A 25,041-nucleotide genomic window follows, 5' to 3' on the forward strand; every position below is an offset into this window, starting at 1 on the left:
AGTTGTTGACCAGGTTTGCACACACTGCAGGAGGGATTTTGGCCCAGTCCTCCACACAGATCTTCTCTTGATCAGACCGGTTTCTGGGCTGTTGCTGAGACACACAGTATTTCAGCTCCCTCCAAAGATTTTCTACTGGGTTTAGGTTTAGAAACTGGCTTGGCCACACCAGAACCTTGATAAGCTTCTTACGAAGCCACTCCCTGGTTTTCCTGGCAGTGTGCTTCGGGTCATTGTCACGTTGAAAGACCCAGCCCTGACCCATCTTCAATCCTCTGACTGAGGGAAAGAGGTTGTTCCCCAAAATCTCACAATACATGCCCGCGGTCATTCTTCCCTTAATACAGTGCAGTCGTCCTGTCCCATGTCCAAAAAATACCCCCCAAAGCATGATGCCACCACCCCCATGCTTCACAGCAGGGATGGTGTTCTTTGGATGGAACTCATCATACGTCTTCCTCCAAACACAGTCACTGGAATGATGACCAAAAAGTTCCATTTCGGTCTCATCTGACCACAAAACTTTCTCCCATGACTCCTCTCTATCATCCAAACAGTCATTGGCAAACTTAAGACGGGCCTTACTTGCAGCACAACTAAATCGTTTAAAAAAATCAAACATTGTAATTTCTAGATTTTTCTTTTTAGGTTATCTCTCTCTCTCTCTCTCCCAGTGGACATGCACCTATGCGGAAAATTTCAGACCCCCTCCATGATTTCTAAGTGGGAGAATTTGAAAGACAGCAGGGTGTTCAAATACTTATTTTCTTCATTGATTATGTGTGTAGTAAAAATACTATCACTGCTATCACTTTTATGTTTGTCTAAAAGTGACGTGCACCGCCGCCACGGCACCTTGACTGTATTTGCGGAGGACGATCACAGAGAGCCGCACGCCGTCAGGCCTTCCTCCTCGTTGTGGTGCCGTGAGTCATAATATTGGTTCCACGGTTTTGGGTCGCTCCAGTTGCAGGCAGTCCTGTCTGGATGCTTCCTCGCGGCCGCCGGGAAGCGCCGTGAGAAGGCGGCGGCCGCTTCCTTCTCCGGTCCCTTTCGGGTTTGCGTTTCGCTCGCTGGCTTGAACCACGCTGTGGATTATCACCGAGGATGCGGCATCGTGTATTTGCTCATAAATTACGCAACTCCGAAGACTTGGTGTGGATTTGCGAGACCTATTTCAAAATCAACTCGCAATAAATAAACACCCGTTGGCTCGGGTTGGAGGTGGATCGTAGCACGGCTCGGCACACGCGTTTGGTTGAGGGGAGTTTTTACGGCAGTATGTTGGTGGGTTAGCAGGATTAAATAAAATAGCAGATTTCCACAACGTTTCGGCGAGGAATTGGCCAAAAAATGACATTTTGGTGCAGATTGAATAAATGGATTTGGCACCTTTTGAAGCCCACTGTTGCCAGTGACAACAGATGGAGGAGCTGTGTTGTGGGGGGGTGGGGGGGGAGTTGGCTTTGTCACTTGAACGTCGTTGAACATCGTACCGTTGTACCTCAACTTCCAAGCGTCCTGAGTTTTTTAGATACGAGCAGTCAATTGGTCTATTTTCTGCCTTGTGTTGGGAGCATGCATCAGACCCGCGACCTTTCCAATTGAGAGGACAATAAAATGGATCATTAAGATTTGCCAAAAAATGTCAAAAATTTTCTAGGCAATTGTAGCTATTTCGTGACATCCACGTGGATCTCTCAATTTTTAAAACATTTAACAATACAGTATTATTTTTATTATAAATCCATCCATCCAGTTTCTGGGCCGCTTATCCTCACAAGGGTCACGGGAGTGCCGGCGTCCATCCTGAGTATAATCGGGCAGGAGGTGGGGTACAGCCTGAGCTGGTTGCCAGCCAATCGCAGGGCACATAGAAACGAGCAACCATTCACAATTACACCTATGGGCAATTTAGAGTCTCCAATTAATCATATAAATTCAGTATCTTGTCTAATGTATGATAATTGTCCATCCATCCATTGTCAAAGTCGCTAAAGTGGTCCCCGCATGTACCGACCGCGTTGGTAACCCTTGCTCTACACCATTATTGAGCCTTATTTTTAATTACATTTTATTTATTTTTTCCATTTTGTCGCACAGTCCCGCAATATGTTTATTCCTGCCTTGCTGGGGGTGTCCTGTCTGTTGGAGGCCTCTCTTAAGCACTGAACTTTTTATATTTTATGGGGGGGGGGGGGGGGGAGACAAGAAATACCAGCTTTGTCTCCCTCTGTTGGTCGTTGTCGCAAACTACAAATACAAACATGGCTGACTGCTGTGTATTCAAGCATTTTTTTTCGGTCTGATTTCTCCTGTTCGGATGTAATGCTTGCCAATCTTTTAGTAAACATTAAAGCAATAATCGAGTTCACATAAACATGTGAAACCCCTCTTATCTTGCCAATTCATCTTTTTAATGTTCTGATTAAAGGTGGAAACATTGGAAAAAAACCTGACGTTCATTTATGAATTTCATCGCTTGTTTGATTTGATTGGAAAGTTGGATGCTAATAGTGAAAATCAGAGGAAAGTCAATTAATGTTCATTGCTATTTTGTTTAGTTTCACGCTTAACTGAGTACAATAACGTTTGCATTATATCTCCACTAGAGGGAGGCACCGCTCCAATTCCACATTCAGTTTTGTCATGAAGACGCCCAAATCTCAAATAGGACCAAAATCTGAAGTGGAATTTTTTAATCTCCTGTCTTTTGCAAACATGTTCATGTGATGTATAATTAAAAGAAAATATAACTTTCATAAGCAGTGATGGATTCAACCAGGCCCACCGCTAAGTTTCCCGATTAAAAGTTGACGCCGCATGTGTAATATCACGTTACAGGTGCGCGTACTGACAGTGGAGTTGGCATCCCTGCATCATGGTGAAGACAAAGGCATCCGGGAGGAAGAGCTCTCACTCCGTTCGCCAAGAGGTAAGGGGGGGGGGGGTAACCAGAAGCCTGGGAAAAGCAACACAGCAAGCTGGTGTTCTTCTCTAGATTTAATTGGCCGTCGCTCGAGTTATTTTGCTGTATCCATGGCGCTTCAGTAAAGAGTCCAGGTGGCCCACTTTGCGGCGTGCTGATGTTCAGCGAAGCGCCCGAGTGTGGGAGTCATTTATCCCCTTTCAAGGGCAGTGCAGGGACTCGCGGAGTGGGGGAGACGGACGAGGGCGAGCGAGAGAAGATGAGGATAAATCGGTGGGTGGAAGTGGAGGTAAGATCGGGAGGCGCAGCAGATTTTGTACACGCGTTGCACGCTCGCGGATTGGTCCGCAGTTGCTTATCCACTGACGGGCGTCCGTGTGTCACGCCGTTAACTCAGCCCCCTGGATGCTAACGATTGATGACGTGACACACGTGCAATTCATTTCGCAACACAAGAATTAGTGACTCCATTAGTCAATTTCAATGTCATCGTACAGCTAATGAAATGCGGCGATACTCAACTAGCAACCGAAGAACAGTCGCTGATGTGTTCCAGACCCACTCGCAATAGCTGAAAATCAGCTGTATCGAAACCACCTGTGAGTGTGATTTTGCCAAATCATTTTGTACTTGTAATACAAGGAACAAGAAGCGGCCTGATGTCCTGATTTAACTTTTGCTGCTTACCATAACCTGGATGGCTGAGAATCAACACAGAAAGCTCATTTTTGGTCTTGTGGCAGGAGGTTAAAAATTATTTAAAGGTCCACTGTCATGAATTGCATGATTTTTAGTATGTTATTATTGGGGAAAAAAGGGCACCCGGAATGGACCCATCCGTTTTTTCCACCACACAACATGATTTTGACATTTATGGCTTTGTCATTCCCGGGATGAAAATCCTCTCGAGGGATTTGTTTTTGAGAAGAAGCAGGAAGTGACATTAGTAGCAGACGCCCACTCAAGCGGTCTCGTATGTTTTACTAGTTTTACCCGCTGGAAGGTTGCTCTTTGGTCCTTCGTGTTAGCCAAAATGCCGGCTCGTTGTATTTCTGGATCTTGTTCGAAAACTCGGGAGGATGGATTCATTCGTCATAGTTTTTTAAAAAGACCCAGCTCGGCGTGAAAAATGGATTGCACGGGTGCAAAGGATGAGAGCTTCCTGGGTTCCAAATGACATGTTGGTGTGCATACAGCTACTAAAAAAAAAAACAATAGTTGGTTTGGGGGGGGGGGGGTAATCCTCTCAGAATGTAACAAAGATCCGCATATGGAAGTCAGGGGTGCTCAATGTGTCGATGTACCCGTCGGCGCCCGGACGAGGGGCACGGCTTCGGCCAAGCTGGCTCATACATACTGTCCGGGAGTCTGTTGCTAGTTAGAAGTGATCCGCATATCATCTAAATATGGCTGGAAACGATAGGGTTTTATTGGCCCGGTCACTTCACTCGATTGTGAGATGTTCTCTTTTTTTTTTTTTTTTTTTTAAAAAAGAGCTTCCTGTCCCACAGTAGGTGGCACGGCGTGTTTTCAATGGCGAATGTCCCAGTGTGACGTGATGAACAGAGGATGCAGGCAATATGGCGACCACTTGGATGTCGAATGAGACTTCCGCAACTTTGTGCATGGATGACGCGCTCTCCGCTCATATTTATTTTTTTTGTATAGACAAAGTGAATGATGTTATGTATTTTTCATTACAATATCTATTTTAGAATGTTTAGGCTAAGGATTTGCAGCTTTTTATTTATAGTTTTACTGCTCTCACTTAAAGCCATTTTTAAGCTTCTGAACACAGTCTTAAAACTTTCAAAACACTTTTCAAGTTTCTTTACCGCCTGTTCTCAAACTTGCACACATCGTTCTCCAGATGAGTAGAGTACTTTAAGCTGTTTGCCGCCCCTACTTGATCTTTGCTTGAAAATTACTGTATGAATTAAGAGAGTCACACATTGTGTATTAAAACACTAACATGTCCGCTGTCGTCATGCTAACATATTTTGTAAAATGCAACCGCACCATAGAGTTACATATAACCAAACTGTGCTAGCTCAATCCTAACAGTAAAAGTGAAACAAGATACCCAGGTTAGCATTGGTGTCTTGTTTACCCTCTCGGTCTGGTACTGTCCCCTCAGCCAGCGACAGAGGAAAGTCCAGACCGTCCAAACATCCAACTCTCCCCGCCGTCGAACTGCTCATCAGACCACCTCTGCTCTCCCGCTCCCACCGACGGGGCGGCTAAAAATCCCCAAGAAGCACCGCCGGACGCCCAGGCAAAGGGCGACTGCTCTGCCCAAGCCAAGCCCCTGTGGCGGCCAATCCCCCCTCTGCTGCCAGAGCCTGACACGGGGGCCGCACCCGACTCCCAGGACCAGAGCTGCCAGACAGAGGAGTGGCTGCACCAGACCTCCAGTAGCACTCATAACGCGGGTAACCATCCTAAGATTTGGGAGACAAAGCTGCTAGTAAGAGTCGCAAGTTCCAATGCTCTTCGTTATTTTGCATCATTGAAGGTCACTGTGTGGAGCCCGGAGACCCTCCTGTGCTCCAGCAGCCCCTGCACACCTCCAAATCTGGAATTCACCAGATCATTGAATGCTTTCGTTCAGGTTTGGAACACACCCTATTCATAATATTTGCGAGTCAGTGAGCGTTGTGCTGCTCATTGCGGTGTGCGCGCATGCGCCACCCTGTAGGAGTATAACACGGATATGCAGCATGTATTTTTGCCGCAGTGGATGAAAAATATATGCCCGTGAGTATTGATCGATTTTGAACACAGCCTTTGATAGTTTTTTTTTTTTTTTTTCGCTTGCAGGCACCAGCCAGCTGAGGCACATGCTGCTGAGGGAGGTGGACACCATCTTTGAGTGTAAGGTGTGTCGAAGTCTCTTCCGAGGCTTGCCCAACCTCATCACGCACAAGGAGTACTACTGCCTGTCACGGCTGCCCGAGTACGACGGTGAGCGCTCGCCCTTGGTTGCCTTCACAATGAAGTGTTACAGTATCCGACTGTGTCAACATTTGGGATTTTGATGCGGTGTGCCAAATGTGAAGGCACAAAACATCCCAGCAGTTCTTTTTCCAAATAGAACTCGAGCACCCACGTCATAAAATCACGTGACTTTTGTTTGTTTACGTCGCCATATTGCCGGTCAAGCTAAGCATTGCTCAATGCTAAGTCGGTTGGAGACGACACGGAAATGTGTCTTGTCCGATACTGTCAGACATTTAGCAGGTGAAAATAAACGACGGCACGTGGAAAAATTAGATAAACTCGGCGTAGAGAACCCATATTTAATGCAGAGGTCGACGTTTTCAGCCATAAGAAATTGGACTTAATTCGCTTCTGCTTGTCTTGGACAACTGGATCTACACATGGATCTGGTGAGTAAATCGTCGAGATTTACACGGAAAAGATTGAAAGTGTAGAAAAGTTTGGACGCATACGAATACTTTGTTGCTGGATCTGATCTCAATCAGGAATAATTCCCACATAGTGATGGTTTTGACGGCTTGTGAATGCAGAAGCGTGTTCGCCCACACGTTAACCTTTGCCGGAATCCGTCGATCTTTTCAGCTAGTATTCAATACAAATGCCAATATTTAAATAAATGACCCCTGGTTTTACACAAACTCACATTCATTAACTGTGATTGGGGAAAAAAAATGACGGAATCATCTCCTCGCAACGTACACGGTTGAGGTCACACTTAACCTCTGTCAACTTCTGCGACAGTTTTTTTTTTTTTTTTTTTTTTTCGCTTGCAGGCACCAGCCAGCTGAGGCACATGCTGCTGAGGGAGGTGGACACCATCTTTGAGTGTAAGGTGTGTCGAAGTCTCTTCCGAGGCTTGCCCAACCTCATCACGCACAAGGAGTACTACTGCCTGTCACGGCTGCCCGAGTACGACGGTGAGCGCTCGCCCTTGGTTGCCTTCACAATGAAGTGTTACAGTATCCGACTGTGTCAACATTTGGGATTTTGATGCGGTGTGCCAAATGTGAAGGCACAAAACATCCCAGCAGTTCTTTTTCCAAATAGAACTCGAGCACCCACGTCATAAAATCACGTGACTTTTGTTTGTTTACGTCGCCATATTGCCGGTCAAGCTAAGCATTGCTCAATGCTAAGTCGGTTGGAGACGACACGGAAATGTGTCTTGTCCGATACTGTCAGACATTTAGCAGGTGAAAATAAACGACGGCACGTGGAAAAATTAGATAAACTCGGCGTAGAGAACCCATATTTAATGCAGAGGTCGACGTTTTCAGCCATAAGAAATTGGACTTAATTCGCTTCTGCTTGTCTTGGACAACTGGATCTACACATGGATCTGGTGAGTAAATCGTCGAGATTTACACGGAAAAGATTGAAAGTGTAGAAAAGTTTGGACGCATACGAATACTTTGTTGCTGGATCTGATCTCAATCAGGAATAATTCCCACATAGTGATGGTTTTGACGGCTTGTGAATGCAGAAGCGTGTTCGCCCACACGTTAACCTTTGCCGGAATCCGTCGATCTTTTCAGCTAGTATTCAATACAAATGCCAATATTTAAATAAATGACCCCTGGTTTTACACAAACTCACATTCATTAACTGTGATTGGGGAAAAAAAATGACGGAATCATCTCCTCGCAACGTACACGGTTGAGGTCACACTTAACCTCTGTCAACTTCTGCGACAGTTTTTTTATTTTTTTAATTACCCATTGTTCTCAAATAAGCCAATTTAGCATTATAAATACTTTTTGGTAATTTGAGATCGAGAAGAATAATTCCTACCTGAATTGAAGTGGTCGCTACAAAGGCGTGTGTGTATTTTGGTTGGGCACCATCCGTCACATTTAATTGCCAAAATCCATTGATATTTTCAGCTAGTATTCCATAGAATGATCTCTCTGAATATCTGTCTCGTCTGTTGTGACAACCAACAGCAACAACAAGTCTCGGGTATTGTGACTTTTCTGCTCCGGATTAATGTCCCCCGCACATTGTCGAGCAGCTCTTTTTGACCAGCAATATGGCGCCGTGAAAATGGTGACGTCACGTGCACGAGCGCGATGGCATTTTTGTTTTTCTGTGTTAAATCTGCTGCCGAGTGCAGTCATGGAAGAAGAACAGAAGAACTCTTGGCTTGTGTGACTATTAAGTTGCCCAATGCACACTTTTTAATACTTCTCAATTTCAAGCCTATTATCAGTGCCTGAGAGGGTGTTGATGAGTGACTGCAAAGTATTTTTTTTTTTCTCGCTTTTGGAGACTTTCCCCAGCAAATGCGACCTGTTAAAAGCGTTTTTACTCTGTGTAATCGGCAGGCGATGACCGACAGAGCATCGCCCTTCAGGATTTGACGGACATCATCTATCACAGAGGGGAGCGACCGGACTACGTGATGCGACTGGAGCCCATCCAGACCACCAGCAAGGCCGTGTACCAGTACCTTACCACAGAGGATGAGATGGCTCGGTATCCGTCACGTGCGCCCAGGTGGTGGCGATGAAGCGCTCACTCGACTTTCCATTTCCTCGCCCTCACCGCCACTGATTGCATTTGTCACCTGTCGCTCACAGCGCCAGGGATAGTCCGGTCGCCTGGGACGGAGAGACGGGGGAGGCTGAAAACAACCAGGCGGGCCAGCCGCGAGGTCCAGAGAGTCCAGCGCACAGCCAGCATAGCCAGGGCCGGAAGAAATGGGACGCAGATGAGGTGGAGGGAAAAGAAGAGGCAGCGGAGCCTGAGGACGAGGAATCCACTAGTGGGGTCGGTGGCACACATCACATGCCAATCAATCATGGTGAGGGGGACACGTTAGGGTAAACGACATCATCAAGCCATACTTCTCCTCTGTCCAGGTGGAGGATGTGTCGATTTCGTGCTGTCTGTGCGGACAGGACTTCAACTCGCGCCGCAGCATCCGACGACACTGCCGTAAAATGCACCAGACCAAGCTGGAGGAGCTCCGCAAGTTCACAGAGACGCGGACGGTCCCGACCAGCCTGCTCTCCATGGTCAAAGGTTAGTCATATTTCGCGCATTTGTTGTAAGTGTATGTACATTTGTACTTTGGTCAATAATACCTCGGAAGTTATTGGAATGTTGTTGTTTTTTTAAAGGGATTATTCTGCGATCAACGATTAATAAAGTAATCGGACAAAAAAATGAATTTAGCATTATTAAATAGCGAAATGTGGATCTGAGTTGCATATAGTATTTTTGCACACTTGCGTTCGTCATCCTCACATTTCATACTAAGAATGTTGTTACTTTGACTTAACTGCCGTTGACAATATTAAGGTACCGCTGCATGTACTTTTTTTCAAAGTAAAAGTAGCTGAAAGTGTTCATTCATATGAAGGTCGGCCACAGTCCATAAACACACCACCCGGAAAGTCGTGCCCGGTGTGCCACAAAGTGTTTGCCACCAAAACCAACGTGCGCCGCCACTTCGACGAGGTGCACCGCGGCCTGCGGCGGGACGCCATCACCCCCGCCATCGCCTCCAGGCCCGGCCAGCCTCTGTCTCTTGAGGCCACCCCCACCAGGAAGGGAAACAGCGCCTCGCCGCCGCGCGGTAGCGGCTCCAAGTCCGCCCCCGTCAACATCAGAGCGGCCCTCTCGAACAAGAACCGGCCGAAGCCTCCAAAGCAAACTCCGGCCTCCCCGCAGGGGACGACCCAGGTGCCGAGCCGTTGCACGCTTTGCAAGAGGAACTACAGCTCGCAGGTTAGCCTTTCCAGTCGCTCATTTTTTTGCTTAGTTTTGGATTTGCTTTATTAGGTCTAGGCCAGGGGTGCTCAATGCGTCAATCGCGATCGACCAGTCGATTGTGAGGCAGTCTTGGTCGATCGCAGAACAGCGTACCAAAAAAAAAAAAGACGTCATCCAATGTTCCCTTAAACTGCGTGCAAAAAAACCAAAATAATCCAAGGCAAATTGAAAGTACAAGATATAGTTATTCAGTTTGTGGCATATTCCAATGTGATTTATTGAGTAAGGGACGACTGGTTGCTGCATCCAATGGCACAATTCACATACGTACTGTAAAAAAATGAAAAGAAGAAACCACTGGTTTCTTTTAGGCAGCACACGGACAACGACTGCTGCTCCTCCGCCACACTTTTTTTCCTAGTTTACCTTAGTTTACCCGCCCCACACTTAAAGACGTGCACTCATAATTACAAATGTTACAGTACTTATGCAGCCCATCAATGTGTTTTATAGCATCCACCACCGCTACTTTAGTTAGAAACACAGTCTGGGCAACGGAGAGCAAAGACGAGCTAGACATGCTGCTTATGTTTACTTCTGATATTATTGGAGAACGTTAAAAAAAATAAATGCTGTTGTTTTAAGATGCAATGACAGTTGGAGTATGCAAATAATTGAAGAAAAAGTGGTTAAATTGGATGAGATTTTCTCTTTTTCCGAGTGGGAATGGTCTGGACTGAAGCCAAAGTAGAAAGTGCAGGATGAGATGGTGTCATTTTAAAAATCCACCTTTTGATCCAGGATGAAAGCACAGACAATACAGTGCACAAAAAGCTAATTCTGTATTTTAAATATTGGAGGAAACATAACATTAACCTTGCTTGAAAGTAGCTGCTTGAAAATTAGATCTTGGGGTAAAAAAAAGTCTGGGCACCCTTGGACTCGGCACATGCACTATTTTCAAAATAAAACTTCAGCTGATCTGCTTCCCTTTGCGTCTTGTCTTTCAGCTCATGTTGAAGAGGCACATGCGCATCGTCCACAAGATTTACAGCGTCAAAAGCAATCGATCGATGACCACGTTAACCTCCGAGCAAACAACACCGGCGACCACCAACAGCACCAACAGAGCTCCACCGAGTAACAGCGTCCAAGTCAAAGAGGAAGCGGCTGAAGCCTCAGAGGATGAGCAAGACGAAGATGAGGTCACGGACCAAAGTCCGCCCGCATCTCCCGCTCACAGCATCGGGTCGGCGAAAAGTGCCTCCGTTGCCCCCAGCGCCCCGAAGGTAAAGGAAGAGGAGACCCCGTGGAGCTCAAGGGCGGCAGTCGGCGCGTCCGCTGTGGGTCAGGCGGCGAAAACCAAACTGTCGGTGGGCTTTGACTTCAAGCAGCTCTTCTGCAAGCTCTGCAAACGCCAGTTTAGCTCGCGTCAGAACCTGTCCAAGCACATTGAGCTGCACATGGACGGCAACGACATCTTCATCAAGTTCTACCGCTGCCCGCTCTGCCGCTACGAGTCGCGCCGCAAGCGGGACGTCCTGCGCCACGTCACGGTGGTGCACAAGAAGTCGTCGCCCTACCTGGCCAAGATTATGCCCAAACTGGAAAGCCGGGCGGTGAAGAGGCTCGCTGAGTCAGTCCTCAACAACGCCAACCCCAAAAGAACGGGCGCCGGCAAGGGGGAAGTGAACGGGCGCCACCCGCCGACCACGCCCTCTCCTTGCCCGTCGCCTCCCGTCACCCGCAAGCAAGACGGCGCCGCGTCTGCGTCCTCGGCGCAGCCTCCTGCCCCCGCTCGGAAAACGCCTGAGCCGTCGTCTCAGACTCGCGCCCCCTCGCCGCCCGTCACGCGGAAGCAAGAGAGGCAACAGCCCCCCCAGACTCGCCCCGTCAGTCCCCCGATGACTCGCCGCAGCGACAAACACTCGCACCATCGCAACTCGTCCTCCGGCTTGGCGGCGCACACTCGCCGTCACGACGCAACGTCTGAGATGAGCGGCGCCTCTGGATCTTCCTCCACCGAAGTGCGAGTGACCAAGAACTTCTCCTTGCACGCCTGCGACCAGTGTGGGCGCGCCTTTGCAAAGAAGGTACCATCTCCACTACCTTCATTACTACTCTGTGTTTAAATATTAATCCAAGACACTGTTTCAGTTTAAACTTCAGCACTGCACTCAAGTGTTGGAAAACAAGACAAAACCTACTCAAATGTTTTGCACGTTAAACCCCAAGTGTCATCCTTATAAACATTCTAAAATAGATATTGTAATGAAAAATACACGTAACATTATTCACTTCAATGTCAATACGAAAAAATAAATATGAGCGGAGAGCGCGTGTCATCAATAGGCAAACTTGCGGAACTGCCATTCAACGACATCCAAGTGGTTGCCATATTGGCTGCATCTTCTGCCTGCGATGTCACACTGGGACATTCGCCATTGAATGGACGCTGTGGCCCCTACTATGGGAGACGAACACGCCCCTTCTGGCACTGAAGTTCTTTTCGAAGAAGAGAACATCTCACAACCGAGTGAAGTGACCGGGGCAATATTACCCTATTGTTTTGAGCCATATTTAGATGATACGCGGATCACGGCCAAACCACATCCCCGCCCGATCCACCTCCGCGCGGCGGTGATAAAAATGACAACGCCGTGGCCAATACGCCTCCCTGTCCGATACACTTCCGCATTGGAGATGACCCACCACGGCCCAGCGCTGCGACAAGCCACCCCGGCGGCTGGCTTGGCCTTGTCGACAAGGCCGACGACGATTCACAAGGCCTGTGGAGGCCGTCCTTCAGCGCCTGCTGCACGGAAGCCGTCCGATGTGCACATTAACACATTTAGCACCCCTGACTTACGAATTACGCCCCCCCCAAACTATTTTTTTTTTTTTAGTAGCTCTACACACACCTACCTGTCATTTGGACCCCACGCAGCTCTCGTCTTTTGCACCTGTGCAATCCGTTTTTCATGACGAACCGGGTCTCTCGGAAACCTCTGAAGGGTAAATCCATCCACCCGAGTGTTCAAGCAATATCCAGCAATACAACAAGCCGGCATTTTGGCTAACACGAAGGAACAAAGAGAGCTACCTTCCCGCAGGTAAAACTAATAGAAACAAACGAGTCCGCTTGAACGCGCAACGTGACTTCCTGCTTCTTCTCGAAAACAAATCCCTCGAGAGGATTTTCATGGCGGGAGTTACAAAAAAACCATATACGTCAAAACCACGTTTTCTGGTGGGGGGTGTTATTTTCATTAATAACGTAAAAATCATTCATTTCATGACAGCAGATTGAGTCTAAATGTTTGAAACCAAGCATGCGTTGTACTTGGGATTACGTGTCAATTAGCACCAATAGACCTTCGACTTTGCATTTTTGGAGGCACCAGAGGACTGGAGTGGAATATTCCCCAACTCCACGTGACTCAATTTTGTCGTCTGTTCCCAGTTGTACCTGGAGTCTCACAAGCGAAGTCACCGCAACGCGGTGACGGCGGCGGCCAGCAGGGGGAAAGGCGTCAGCACGCGCTCCAAGTCGTTGGTGTGGTGAACAACAACAAGCGCAGTGTAAGAACATTTCTCCGGACACTTTTGCCTGCACTCCTTCTTCGCTCCTCCAGACGTTATCCTTTCTTCCACCGCTCCCCCCTCGAGCCCGCCACATTCACCACACAAAAAAAGTACTTGAGTTTTGTGGCTTAAGAGGCGCGTTTGTGTGCATGTTTTTTTTTTTTTTCCCCCCCTCTGCTGTGAAGTGCTGAGACGAAACGTCTACCAGCTGTTTTTCCTTTTATGTTGATGTGAAATCGAGCTTTTTGTCTAACCCCTCTTCTTTATCATCCAGCGTTCTTCTCCTTCTACACCCTCGCTAGAAGAGTCCGCGGGCACAATGGACGCCTCAGAAAGTTGATTTTAAAATGTGGGAAAGTGGACCAACACCGCAGGTCGTGAAGAAAAAAAAAAGCATAAGGTGTATATATATATATATATATATATATATATATATATATATATATATATATATATTTTTTTTTTTTTTTTTTGCAGAAGAGAATTGAAATGAAATTTTGGGGGTCTGATGTAAATCTAGAGCACTGGTCGGGAACCATATCTGGGTCTTTTGATGGTTGGGTATGGCTCGCACAGCCCTCATCACGACATACTGCACGTGTCATTTCTGTCGCGTAGCTTTTAGTAAGAGTGGAGAGAGGAATTCACCTTTGTGGAGAAAGAAGCTTCCTTTGTGTCTAATATGTACCATAATTCCCGGCCTACAGAGCGAACCTGGTTATAAGCCTCACCCAGTACATTTGTAAAGGAAATACCATTTGGTGCATACATAGGAAGCAGTCGTGTAAAGGGCGCAAGTGCCCACATTGAAACACGAGATATTTACGAAGACGGTACACAGAGTTTAACGGTAACGCCACCACGCTAGCTGGTAAAATCACTGACACACGGCAGTCACACGCTTGCGCGGCGCTAACAGGTCCAGACCGGTAAAAGCCACTTCCTCGGCACATAGTCTCACTCTTTACCTTTTCCGCTCGAGTGCCCCCTTGCGGCCGTTGGGAAAAAAAATGCATAAATTAGCCACATCACCTCATAAACCGCAGGGATGAAAGCGTGTGGAAAAACGTCGCGGTTTATAAGCCGGAAATTACAGTACTTTTGTCATCATGGGTTAGCAACAGCATCATGTTATTTAAATTCAGAGATTTATTGTACTCTTGAAATGTTGGTCTTACACAAAATGCACAAATACACTTGGAGTTAGTTTTAAAAATACTGTCTGGCTCTTTCAGAATTACATTTTATAATATTTGCCATTTATGGCTCTCTCAGCCGAAAAGGTTCCCGACCCCTGATCTAGAGGAAAACTGCATGTAGTGCATAAACTGTCCTGAAGATGGTGCTCTTATCCATGGAAAACTGCAGGCCAATGAAGATGAACTGTGTGTGTGTCCCCTCGCCCCAGTTTTAGTAGACAAATTTCTAAACTCTAGTCATATTTTTAATGAATTATATCAAGTGTGTGTGACTTAAAGGGTCAGTGAAAGACATTTTTTTGATCATAACTGTTTAGTTAGAAATTAAGTTTATATAATATATGTATATGGGGGTGGCGACGAAGGTGAAGGTGAAGGAAAAGCCGCCAAAGTGTTTTTTGAGTTCTTGCAAACGACTGACATACTTTTTTGTTTTGCATTTGATTCCTTGAATTTTCTCTTTGACTTTTCCGCGCGCCCTGTTTTAGTGAAATGTAGCTTTACCAGAGTTTGCGCTCGACTTTTCAACCGGACTCGTGCAGGTTGAGATTTGCGTACTCCACCGGGAACAATCTCGAGTCTCACATGCTTTTTCACGAATCGAGCCGAGCTTAAAGGGCGTGGGTGTCGTGTCGGTAGGTGGGTCGGGTAGTCTGTGAAACACTGGCAAGATGGAAGACCAAATGTAAATAATGTTCAAACAGAAAAAGCCATGAAATGGAACAAAAGCTGTAAACTTTATTTTTAAAAATCAAGATTATGAGTGGAACAAGGTCAACCAACATGAGAGAGAGAGGAGGGTGAAATTTATAAATTATTCTTCCGACATGGACGCTGTTATTAGTTGAAGTAGGTCGCATTGATGAATTTGAGCATTTTATTTAGCGAGTGTGTTCAGAAAGCGGCAACCTCAAGGTATGGCAATGACAATTATTATTATTATTTTCTGTTTTTAGTTGGAAATGTTACAAATGTGACCAGAATGTTCAAACCACACAAATAAACATTCAAACCTCGAAAGGTGAGTTTTGTGCTTTATTTTTTTCAATACATTCAGGGATGAGAATTTTCCGCCGATCGACGGATTTCAGACTTTTTCAGACCAAAATGAGCATTCTCGAGATAAGCTCAAATCCGTTGAGAAAATTTCCGTGGTGGGGGGGGGATAGGGTATCGTGCGCCTGCCTCTCGGTGGTGGGCTCCGAGCTGCAAGTTCAGCTTCGTGCTAGCACAAGCACGACTATCGTATGCCATTCTAACTTGCTCGGTAGTGTAAATATTTGCATTTTGCGACATAAACATTAAAACTTCTTTGCGGCAGATCACTCGATTGGACAACAGAGTTATACGGTATAACGATCCGGTCGCGTTCGTGGTTAATCGAGTTCCACCATTGCCATATACGTGTGTTCTCGGTTTTCAGAAATCGCAGTGTAACTTGTTAGCCAAGTAATGGCGCGTGGGACTCAGATAGCACGAACTGACTGTGTGTTTTGTGTGTTTTACGATGCCGAAAGTGTGAGGGGGGAAAAAAACGAAGATCGAGCGAGGGCAATTGACAAGGATGCTGGAATCAAAAACTGTTTCAGACGGGCATGGCTTGAAAAAAGTGTAACCGTGCGGATAGGACCGAAAACGGTATCAACATGTCTAACCGAACACATACAAAAAGTGGACAATCCCGGCAAAGTGCTGTGCGCTCTGTTCCGATAGGAGCAAAAAATATCCAGGAGGAAAATCAACCCCCCACCCATTCAATCATTTCATGTCGCCGGCATTGCTTTTTGCCCGCATTTCCATTTTCTCATGGCATTTCCTGTTTGACGACGACGTTTTCATCGACGTCGCCAAACGTGATCACGAGACTTTTGTTCCGAAATTCGGCTCTCCCGCTTTGGTGTACGGCCGTCCCCGGAGAGGCGTTAATTTGTTTCGCGAGACCTCGTGTTCCACGTTGAAATGAACAGAAACGCAATTAATCTAGCGGCGAGGGTCTGTAGTGCACTTAAGTGTTCCCTCTGCGATCAAGACTTAATAAAAATTTGCTTTAGCGACTGCACATATCTTGGCACCCCTGTGGACCGTGTGGGTTTTGTTTGTAAAACACATTTCATTTTTAGAACGAATCGCTGCATATTTCTGATTTATTTCTACTATTTAATGAGCTAAATGGGTGTTGGGACAACCACGTGTCTGAAAATGCGAAATTAATTCCACCAGGCACGTTCCAGGACTCGCTGCATTGACACGATCTCGCCTGAGGGTGACGCCATTGCTGCACGCCCCAACCTCTCCTGGCCTCCAGTGGACGGGGGCGAACCCCCGCGGGGGGATGCGCCCCTTGCGTTTCATCAAAATGTTATTAGAGCACAGATGGGATGCGCGTCATTTATTTTAATCTCACTGTTGCGCCAGCCGCCACGATGCCTTCCTTGAGATGGGGGGGGGGGTGCTAATTGATAATCAATGGGCGTAGTGGAAAAATTGACGTGGGTGTGTGGGAACAATCAATTAGGCTGTTTTTGACGACTTATTGACGCGCCCGTGAAGTGTGTTATTAAATTATCTCCTTCACTGTTGAAACAATCCCCCCCCTCCCCAAATAGAAAAAAAAACTCGTTATTGATTGGTACTCAACTTGATTGACGTCCATCCGTGCGACGCAATGAGTCGTTCTATTGAGGAACGAATGGAGGTCTTTGTTCTGATTATTGACGTTTTTTTTTTTTTTGGCTCACCCCCCCCCACTCTCCTTCCGTCGTGCACGCTCTCGCTCCCTCCACCTTATCGTGGCCGCGCACGTTTTTTTTTTTTTCTCGGGGGGGGGGGGCGGTCCCGCGCTTGATTGAGGCAGCTGTGCTCACTCTCGTTTGTCGCCCACGGACGTCGCATCCACGCACCTGTTTGCGGATCCCGACCGCCAGCGCTCCGACCGACGTCCATCCCGACTTTGGCGTCTTTCACTTTCCTCTTTTAAGACATTATCGCGGGGGAAGGAATATCATATCGCACTCGGGGACGACTGCTCGTTTTGAGCGTTGTTGTTGTTATTATTGTTGTTTTTTTTTTCCTTATTTTTTATTTTTTCCTGGCGGTGGGACCCCTGCACGGGAGCAGACTCGAGGTCCGCTCAAGGGAGGAGGCACTCCTTCTCTTCCACTCTCTCCGGACTTCAAAGGTATGTTGTCATTCTTTTGATTTCTGTGGTCCTCCCTTTCACATTCCACCAGTGACATCCGTCATCATTTCCATGCTTTTTGAATTCATGCGTGGGGAAGAGGAGCCCACCGAAGCGCGTTGCGGTGGTGTTTCCTCGCCTCTCACGGTGGGTGGCGCTCTCTCATTTAATGAGGCTGCATAAAACACCCGCTTTTTTTTTTTGACGTATTATTCCATGTTTAGAAGTAACTTTGTTTGGTCTGTCAACATTCCCATGTTGACATTTAAGATGCACTAGCCTCAAAATGCATTTATGGGTAATTGGTTGTGAATTTCATATTTCCTGAGCCAGCTACTTGAAATTTTATCATAAGTATTGAAGCATGAACGTTTTTAGTGTAATTGGTCGCATTAATCCACATTTTAATAGTTATCTATTGTCCGTGCTTTAATATTCATGGTGAAAAGTGTCTCTATCCATTCTGTAATCCATCCTCCTCTGCAGACACCGACAGCAGCGCTACTGTAACTAGCAAATGCGTCAGGCGCCGCTACATTTGGTATTTCTCTGCTTCTTTTTCCTCATGATGCGCAAATAAGTTTATTTGAACATTTTTACCATCTGCTGGAATTAAATGTGCGCATGCGCAGTAAGATGGGCCAGTCCATTGTGTGATAAGGGAAGAGGGGGGGGGAAGCACCAAGCAATGATTTAGTATTTTGATTCAAGCATGAATTGAGATGAAAGGATAATCGTGTCAATTCTGCATTCAACAAAACTGCTCTATGCACTACTTGTGGTTCAAGTAACATGCAAAAACCTGCAGCAGGAATCAGGGACAAGACATTTACAGGAACATTGAGCATCTACATCTAGACCCCCCCTCCCCCCCCCCCACACACACACACACACGTCTTCAAGACCTACCAAAGATGACAGTGTCTTATGATTATGCTTCATTGACTTTAACATATTTGGATGACTTTTTAAAGGGGAAGTCCACTCATTGAAAATAATCCATCAGAACTTTAAAATAAAGATTTTCATCAGATAGCATTTAAGGTTGTCTGTAGCGTTAGCCGAGCTCCGGCGGAGGCCGTTAGCTGAAGAACCATCTGAATATTCATCGTTATTGACAGCCACAGGTTCAAATGTGTACGGACGTATTCCTCCGTCTTCCCGAGCAACCGATACGTCTATTTTTTATTTTTTTTTCATCAGATGAGGGAAAAATCCGAAAAATCAGCGCTGACTGTGTAGGAACGTAACCGAGCATCGGGTTGAGCACATGACGCATCACATCCGCTCTCGTGACCCCCAAAATGTCAGCGACCGGGAACATTCAAAATTGCCGATTATAAACAAGCTAAAATGATACCTGATGAAAATCTTTTTATTTTAAAGTTACAGTACCAATGTCATGACCTATCTGATACATTATTTTCAATGAGTGGACTTCCCCTTAAAGGTTTTGAAGACACGAGCCAGGAACAAAAACATATTTAGTATTGCTTGTTAGCGCAGCAGATGGAGGAAGTCTGGCAAGCTGTTTTCCAGTTTCAGTCATGTGACATGCCTGTAGTTTAAAAAAAAAAAAAAAATCAGTTTTTATGAGATGCTTGGGGGCCTGGGATATCGCAATCTCCTCTGCTTGTCATTCCCTGATGAGGAAAAAAAAGTGGCAAAGTACCAGGTTGGCACTTGGAAGGATTTACAGCAGGTCGGGTTGATTAAAGTCCGTTAAATGTTCTGATCAGTGAGAAAAGGCATATTTTTCATTTGAAATTGCCCCCCCCCTCACACGCTTCCATATTTAAGACTTTTAAATATGTAGTCATTTAGAAAGGTAGATGATTTTGTGCTGGTCCCATAAATGATACGTCACTGGTTCCAAAATACTGGGGCGGATCCAAAACTACAATGAATACAATCACAATAGTAACACCTACTGTTTTTTTTTTTTTTGGGGGGGGGGTGGTTGGTTGGAAGACTGTCACTTCCCGAAAAGAGCACCGGGCTCCCTCCTCAGAGCCGAGCGCAGGCCTTGCACAAGAGTGATGGAACGATGGCGGAGGCAGGGGCGCGGGGGGAGTCGGGGGTGAGGGGGGGGGTGTAAATAAGACTAGGCAGGCGAGGCTGTCGGGTGGGAGTCGGGATTCGCTCAAGTGGCGTCGTGGAGACTGCGCCGGCAATGAAACGGGACAAGGTAGAGTGGAACGAGTCGGCCTAACTCACCGCTGCCAGTCCGGTGTACAGAAACGATGAGTCACGCACTCTTCAGGGTTCGTTTTTTTTTTTTTTTTTTTTTTTTAAACTCCCAAAGTAAAAGAACCTTTTGCCGAGTCGGCATCTTTTTAAAGAAAATGACTTCACAGGACTCAAGGAAGCATTTTGGGCCCGAGACAAGATTGATCGCTTGTTAGTTTGCACACGGGTTTGAGACAAAAATGAAGTCAAACAAGTCAGGTGATTGCTGACCAAGCCGAAAACATTCGGATCAGGACAATCCTTCCCTTGCGTTACTCCGAATCCCGCATCTAGTTATCGTGACGTTTGATCGTCGACGCTACGTTGATACACCCCAAGAAGCGGAGCGTCGGATGATCAAGCGGTTGACCTGCATCAGCTCGCTGAGCGGGGGTGGGGAGGGGGTGTGCGTCGAGAAAGTGTCGAATAAACAATATCGTGCGCGGGCTAAAATCGTCCTGTGCTAGCAGATCTCCAAAAAAGCCCGCTTCTTAGTCACGGCGGCCCGCTTGACTTGGCGTTACGTACCGGAGTGGCTTTGACCTAATTTCGTTTCGAGAGGCGAGGACGTGATGAATTAATTGGGACACAATTGCATTAGTGACGGATCCGCCAGAGCGAGCTAGCTAGCTAGCGAGGGAGGGAGGTGTCCACGGTGCGACTGGAGACTTAAACCCATTAGCGGCCCTCCAGACGAAATTCGGTTCGGTTGACTTTTCTTGCGAGTCAACTGGGCCCCCCCATGTTGAATCGGCCCTAAGATGTGACGCTGGTTTTCGAACCAAACTGTATCAAAGCGGAAATCTCAGTTGCAGTCGAGAACACCAACAGCGACTCCCAATGAGGTTTTTTTTTAATGTACAGTAAAAAAAAAAAGTGCACCCTGCTATATTGCAAGTTCTCCCACTTAGAAATCATGGAGGGGTCTGAAATTGTCATCGTAGGTGCCTGTCCACTGTGCGAGAGATAATCTAAAAAGAAAAATCCAGAAATCATAATGTATGATTTTCTTTAACAATTTATTAAAACCATTGTTAATATTTGGTACAGTGGCCTTTGTTTGCAATTACAGAAGTCAAACATTTCCTGTAGTTGTTCACCAGGTTTGCACACACTGCAGGAGGGTTTTTGGCCCACTTCCTCCACACAGATCTTCTCTGATCAGACCGGTTTCTGGGCTGTCGCTGAGAAACACGGAGTTTCAGCTCCCTTCAAAGATTTTTCTATTGGGTTTAGGTCTGGAGACTGGCTAGGCCAGGGCAGAACCTTGATATGCTTCTTAAAGAGCCACTCCTTGGTTTTCCCGGCTGTGTGGTTCGGGTCATGGTCATGTTGAAAGACCCAGCCCTGACCCATCTTCAATCCTCTGACTGAGGGAAAGAGGTAGTTCCCCAAAATCTCACAATACATGGCCGCGGTCATCCTCTCCCTAACACAGTGAAAAACGCTCCCAAAGCATGATGCTACCACCTCCATGTTTCACAGTGGGGATGGTGTTCTTGGGATGGAACTCATCATTCATATTCCTCCAAACAGTGTTAGTGGAATTATGACCAAATGGCTCCATTTGGGTCTCATCAAATCCCACTTCATCGTAGGAAATCAGACATAAATTCTTCAAAATATAAGCACAATGGTCAGTATGTCACTTTTAGCTCAGGCGGCGTTTCTCCCTGTCAGTTGCGCACTGAGACTTCTTTAGTTTGAGAGAATGACACATCTGTTCGCTTTTTCGGCTCGCAGACGAGTGCTGCGCTTCTAATTACGCCGCTTTGTCAAGCTAATTAGCTTAGCACTGGCAAAAGCGGGGCTAAGACGACGCATCCAGCAGTCATTTATCTATCATTCACTCTCTGTGGCCAGGAACGCTGAAGCAGGCCCTCGCAATTTCTCTTAAGTCTCCTTTTTACTGGGCTGTTTGTGCCGCAGCTACAAAACTAATTAGTTGGCTAATCTACGCGTTGTAGGCGGCCCACAAAAGCAGAGCGTGTCGCTATTGAGGTAAATGGGACAATTCTAATAATAAAGAAATAAATGGCCTGAATATGAGGAAATGATTTCAGTACAAACCAAACTGGCCTTTTGTGGCATTTTAATACGGATTAGTTTGACGCTCAGCCCGAGATGTGCAATAGCAACGCGTAAAAGAGCAAAAGAAGCGCAATTTAGTGGGCCGGACGCGACACTCAATTTCCCCCAACTGGACGACTGCGTTTGAGGCCAGTGGAAGTAAGTGAATTAAACTCTTAAGACGTCAATGGCGGCCCACCTTTTTAAATGGCATGTTGGAATAAATGAAATAAGCGACTATGGATTTGAAGCGCCAAAAAGAAATAAAAAAAAAAACCAACTAAAAATCCTGCAGGCCTGGGCTGATGAAAGCATATTAGCACTCGTGTCATGTAGGAGCCCAGCCGCTTTGTCACAAGCAATTTCCAGCGCCGGCCGTGGCGGCGCGTTGCCAGATATTCCGACTTCCTCGCGGCGACCGAGGTGCCGGCGCCATTTCGTGAGCCCCGGCGGCCAACGGAATCTCAGCCCCCTGTGACGTCTGGGTTTCGCTGAACAGGTGCAACCTCAATCTGCTGTGATCCTTCGACCTCGCCAGTGCGTGTCCGTAGCTAATCTGACTTTTTGGCGGTTCTTAATTATGGGATGCCAGAGCTTATTTTGTAAACGTGACCTAAGACTCGAGAGGATTTTTTTTTTTTTTTTTTTTCTCCTGGCGGCCTCGTCCCTTCATGTGCTCCAATGAACGTTTGTCACGCCTGTGGCGGGCTGGTGGTCACATGACCTCAGCCTTCCAAAGATTTTGGAGGGGGGGGGGGGTGGCTGAAAGTGCTTGTTTTTTGTGCAATGTGCTATTTTGCCATCATTTTGGCACCAAAGAACATGAGGAGCTTTGCTGCCATCATGTTATCTTAACTGTTTGTCTCTGGAGTCGTTTCTTTCACTCTGTGGCGGTCGGACCACGTCGACTGTTTTCCAGTATTAAAGCTCTCTTCTTCCGTCTCTCCCGCCAGGCTCGACGGAACATGTGACCGGTGGACTGACTCCCCAAAAAGAATCTTGGAATTAGTCAACCCCAGCCCCCAATCGATGCGTCTCTTGGATTATGACTCACTCACGGGGCTTAGTTAGCTTCAACCCTTGGGTCCTCTCCCCCTCCCTTACAAACCAGTAACCAACCCTAAACGCAATTTCTGGAGTACTTGACCCTTCTGCAATTTCCTCCGATCATGGATCCTCCATCAAACCCTCAGCCGCAGTCCAGCCCCGTCGCCGCCATCCTGGTGGCCGTCTCCTACGCTTGCCTCCTGCCCGTCGCCCGGCCCCAGCGACTCCCAGTCGACCCGCAGGCGGCGCCGGAATACGCCCACTCCATCCGGCTGGACGGCGACATCATCCTGGGAGGCCTGTTCCCGGTGCACTCGCGGGGCGACCGCGGCACGCCCTGCGGGGACCTCAAGAAGGAGAAGGGCATCCACCGGCTGGAGGCCATGATGTTCGCCATCGACCTGATCAACAAGGACCCCGAGCTGCTGCCCAACATCACGCTGGGGGCTCGGATCTTGGATACGTGCTCCAGGGACACGTACGCGCTGGAGCAGTCACTGACGTTCGTGCAGGCCCTGATCGAGAGGGACGGCTCCGACGTGCGCTGCGCCAACGGCGACCCGCCCATCTTCACCAAGCCAGACAAAATCGTGGGCGTGATCGGCGCGGCGGCCAGCTCCGTGTCCATCATGGTGGCCAACATCCTGCGTCTGTTTAAGGTACGACCGGACGGCTTCTGGCTGCGTATCTGATTTGTCTGACTTTGAATCTCTGCCTTGGCATCATCAGATCTGCTTTGTGCTTGCGTGGGTATTCCCCGGGCGCTCTCACTTCCTCGCATATTTCAAAATTATGCGTGTTGGCTTCATTCAAGCCTAAATCAGCACTCCAAACTTTTTTTTTTTTCCCCTTCTTTCCCGCTATTATGCTGAATGTAATTCTTCGTTTTTCTTCATTGAGCTGGCCCAATCTTGGGGTAATGTGAGGCAATGGCACTTACCCATGTTTATGTAATTTCTTTTTTTTCCCCCCTACCGTCATTGCGGGAACCTGCATCCATCCACTTTCTTAGCCGCTTATCCTCACAAGGGTCACGGGGAGTGCTGGAGCCCATCCCAGCTGTCAACGGGCAGGAGGCGGGGTGCACCCTGAACTGGTCGCCAGTCAATCGCAGGGTGCATCGAGACAATCGTACCTCGGGGCAATTTAAAGTGTCCAATTAATGTCGCATGTTTTTGGGATGTTGGAGGAAACCGGAGTGCCCGGAGGAAACCCACACAGGCACTGGGAGAACATGCAAACTCCACACAAGAGGGTACGGGGTTGAGCCCGGGTCCTCAAAACTGTGAGGCTAATGCTTTACCAGCTGATCAGCTGATATTCAGTGATTTAACAAATCATCCATGTTACGACGACTGACTTGGAACTGGCGGATTGCGACCTTTGCACGGGGGCGACGGAAGCTTAAGCGAGTGCGGAAATACTCGGGCTGATATAATTTAGATCATCCCAAACATTCACTCAATTACGGCGGAAATGTGTCAACAGCCTCTCAACGATTTGCGAGCACGTGGGCATCCCTTTGTGCACGACGAGTGGGTCCAATTGAACATCCCTCTGAGCGTTTTTGGTTGTTTGTTTGCCGGGCGCTCACTGGAGAGCTTTTTGCAAGGCCGACTCTGCGTCACGAGGACGTTTGTGTCAATTACGGAGGTCAAGCGTCGCTTTTATAGAGTCGTGGTAGGTGAAGTGTCTTGCGGTTTAAAAAAAAAAAATAAGTCAAGCCAACTACTTTGATTGGTCCATTATTAGCCATGCTTAGAAGAACAACAAGTCCAGGTTGACGTTTTGTCATTCTTCTGGACGCCGAGATTTGCATGTTAAAGACGAGCGTTTTGAGCCAAGATCCGTCACGACGCTCCGCCTCGTTTGCCTGAAACGATTTCCAGCCTTGTATGCGACCATGTGCGCATTGTATGATGAGAAGCCCCACGCGTGTCTGCATGCGTGTGTCCACCACCGCGTTTGCGTGGGAGGCCTTTTGTCTTTGTGATGGTATCAAACGCAAGGCCGAGGGCGCTCGCTGTTCTATCCTATGAGATTCTATCGCGCTCTGTAGCTTTTAGCCTCTGAATGAACGGCAGTCT

The 25,041-nt window shown here is 47.3% G+C and overlaps 2 protein-coding genes across 3 annotated transcripts in view; both read left to right on the forward strand.

Annotated features, from left to right (window-relative positions):
* The first annotated feature begins 2,844 nt into the window (after positions 1-2,844).
* On the forward strand, positions 2,845-13,629 carry znf800b (zinc finger protein 800b). The gene is made up of 11 exons (XM_061806675.1): positions 2,845-2,935; positions 3,002-3,218; positions 5,067-5,361; positions 5,445-5,540; positions 5,750-5,899; positions 8,251-8,425; positions 8,509-8,698; positions 8,791-8,953; positions 9,294-9,661; positions 10,657-11,739; positions 13,110-13,629. The coding sequence occupies exons 2-11, from the start codon at positions 3,087-3,089 to the stop codon at positions 13,209-13,211; spliced, it is 2,754 nt and encodes a 917-aa protein (XP_061662659.1). The 5' UTR covers positions 2,845-2,935; positions 3,002-3,086; the 3' UTR covers positions 13,212-13,629.
* Positions 13,630-17,182: 3,553 nt separating this feature from the next.
* Positions 17,183-25,041, forward strand: part of grm8a (glutamate receptor, metabotropic 8a) — a 141,676-nt gene continuing 133,817 nt past the window's right edge. Inside the window, exons 1-2 of one of the 2 annotated variants that reach the window (XM_061807930.1) lie at positions 17,183-17,608; positions 22,861-23,613. In XM_061807930.1, coding sequence (XP_061663914.1) covers positions 23,077-23,613 — 537 coding nt within the window. In that variant the 5' untranslated portion in view covers positions 17,183-17,608; positions 22,861-23,076. The remainder of the gene's footprint in view (positions 17,609-22,860; positions 23,614-25,041) is intronic. The other variant, XM_061807931.1, reaches the window with a different exon arrangement.

The sequence above is a fragment of the Syngnathoides biaculeatus genome, chromosome 20 (assembly GCF_019802595.1).
Source record: "Syngnathoides biaculeatus isolate LvHL_M chromosome 20, ASM1980259v1, whole genome shotgun sequence".
Lineage (NCBI taxonomy): Eukaryota > Metazoa > Chordata > Actinopteri > Syngnathiformes > Syngnathidae > Syngnathoides > Syngnathoides biaculeatus.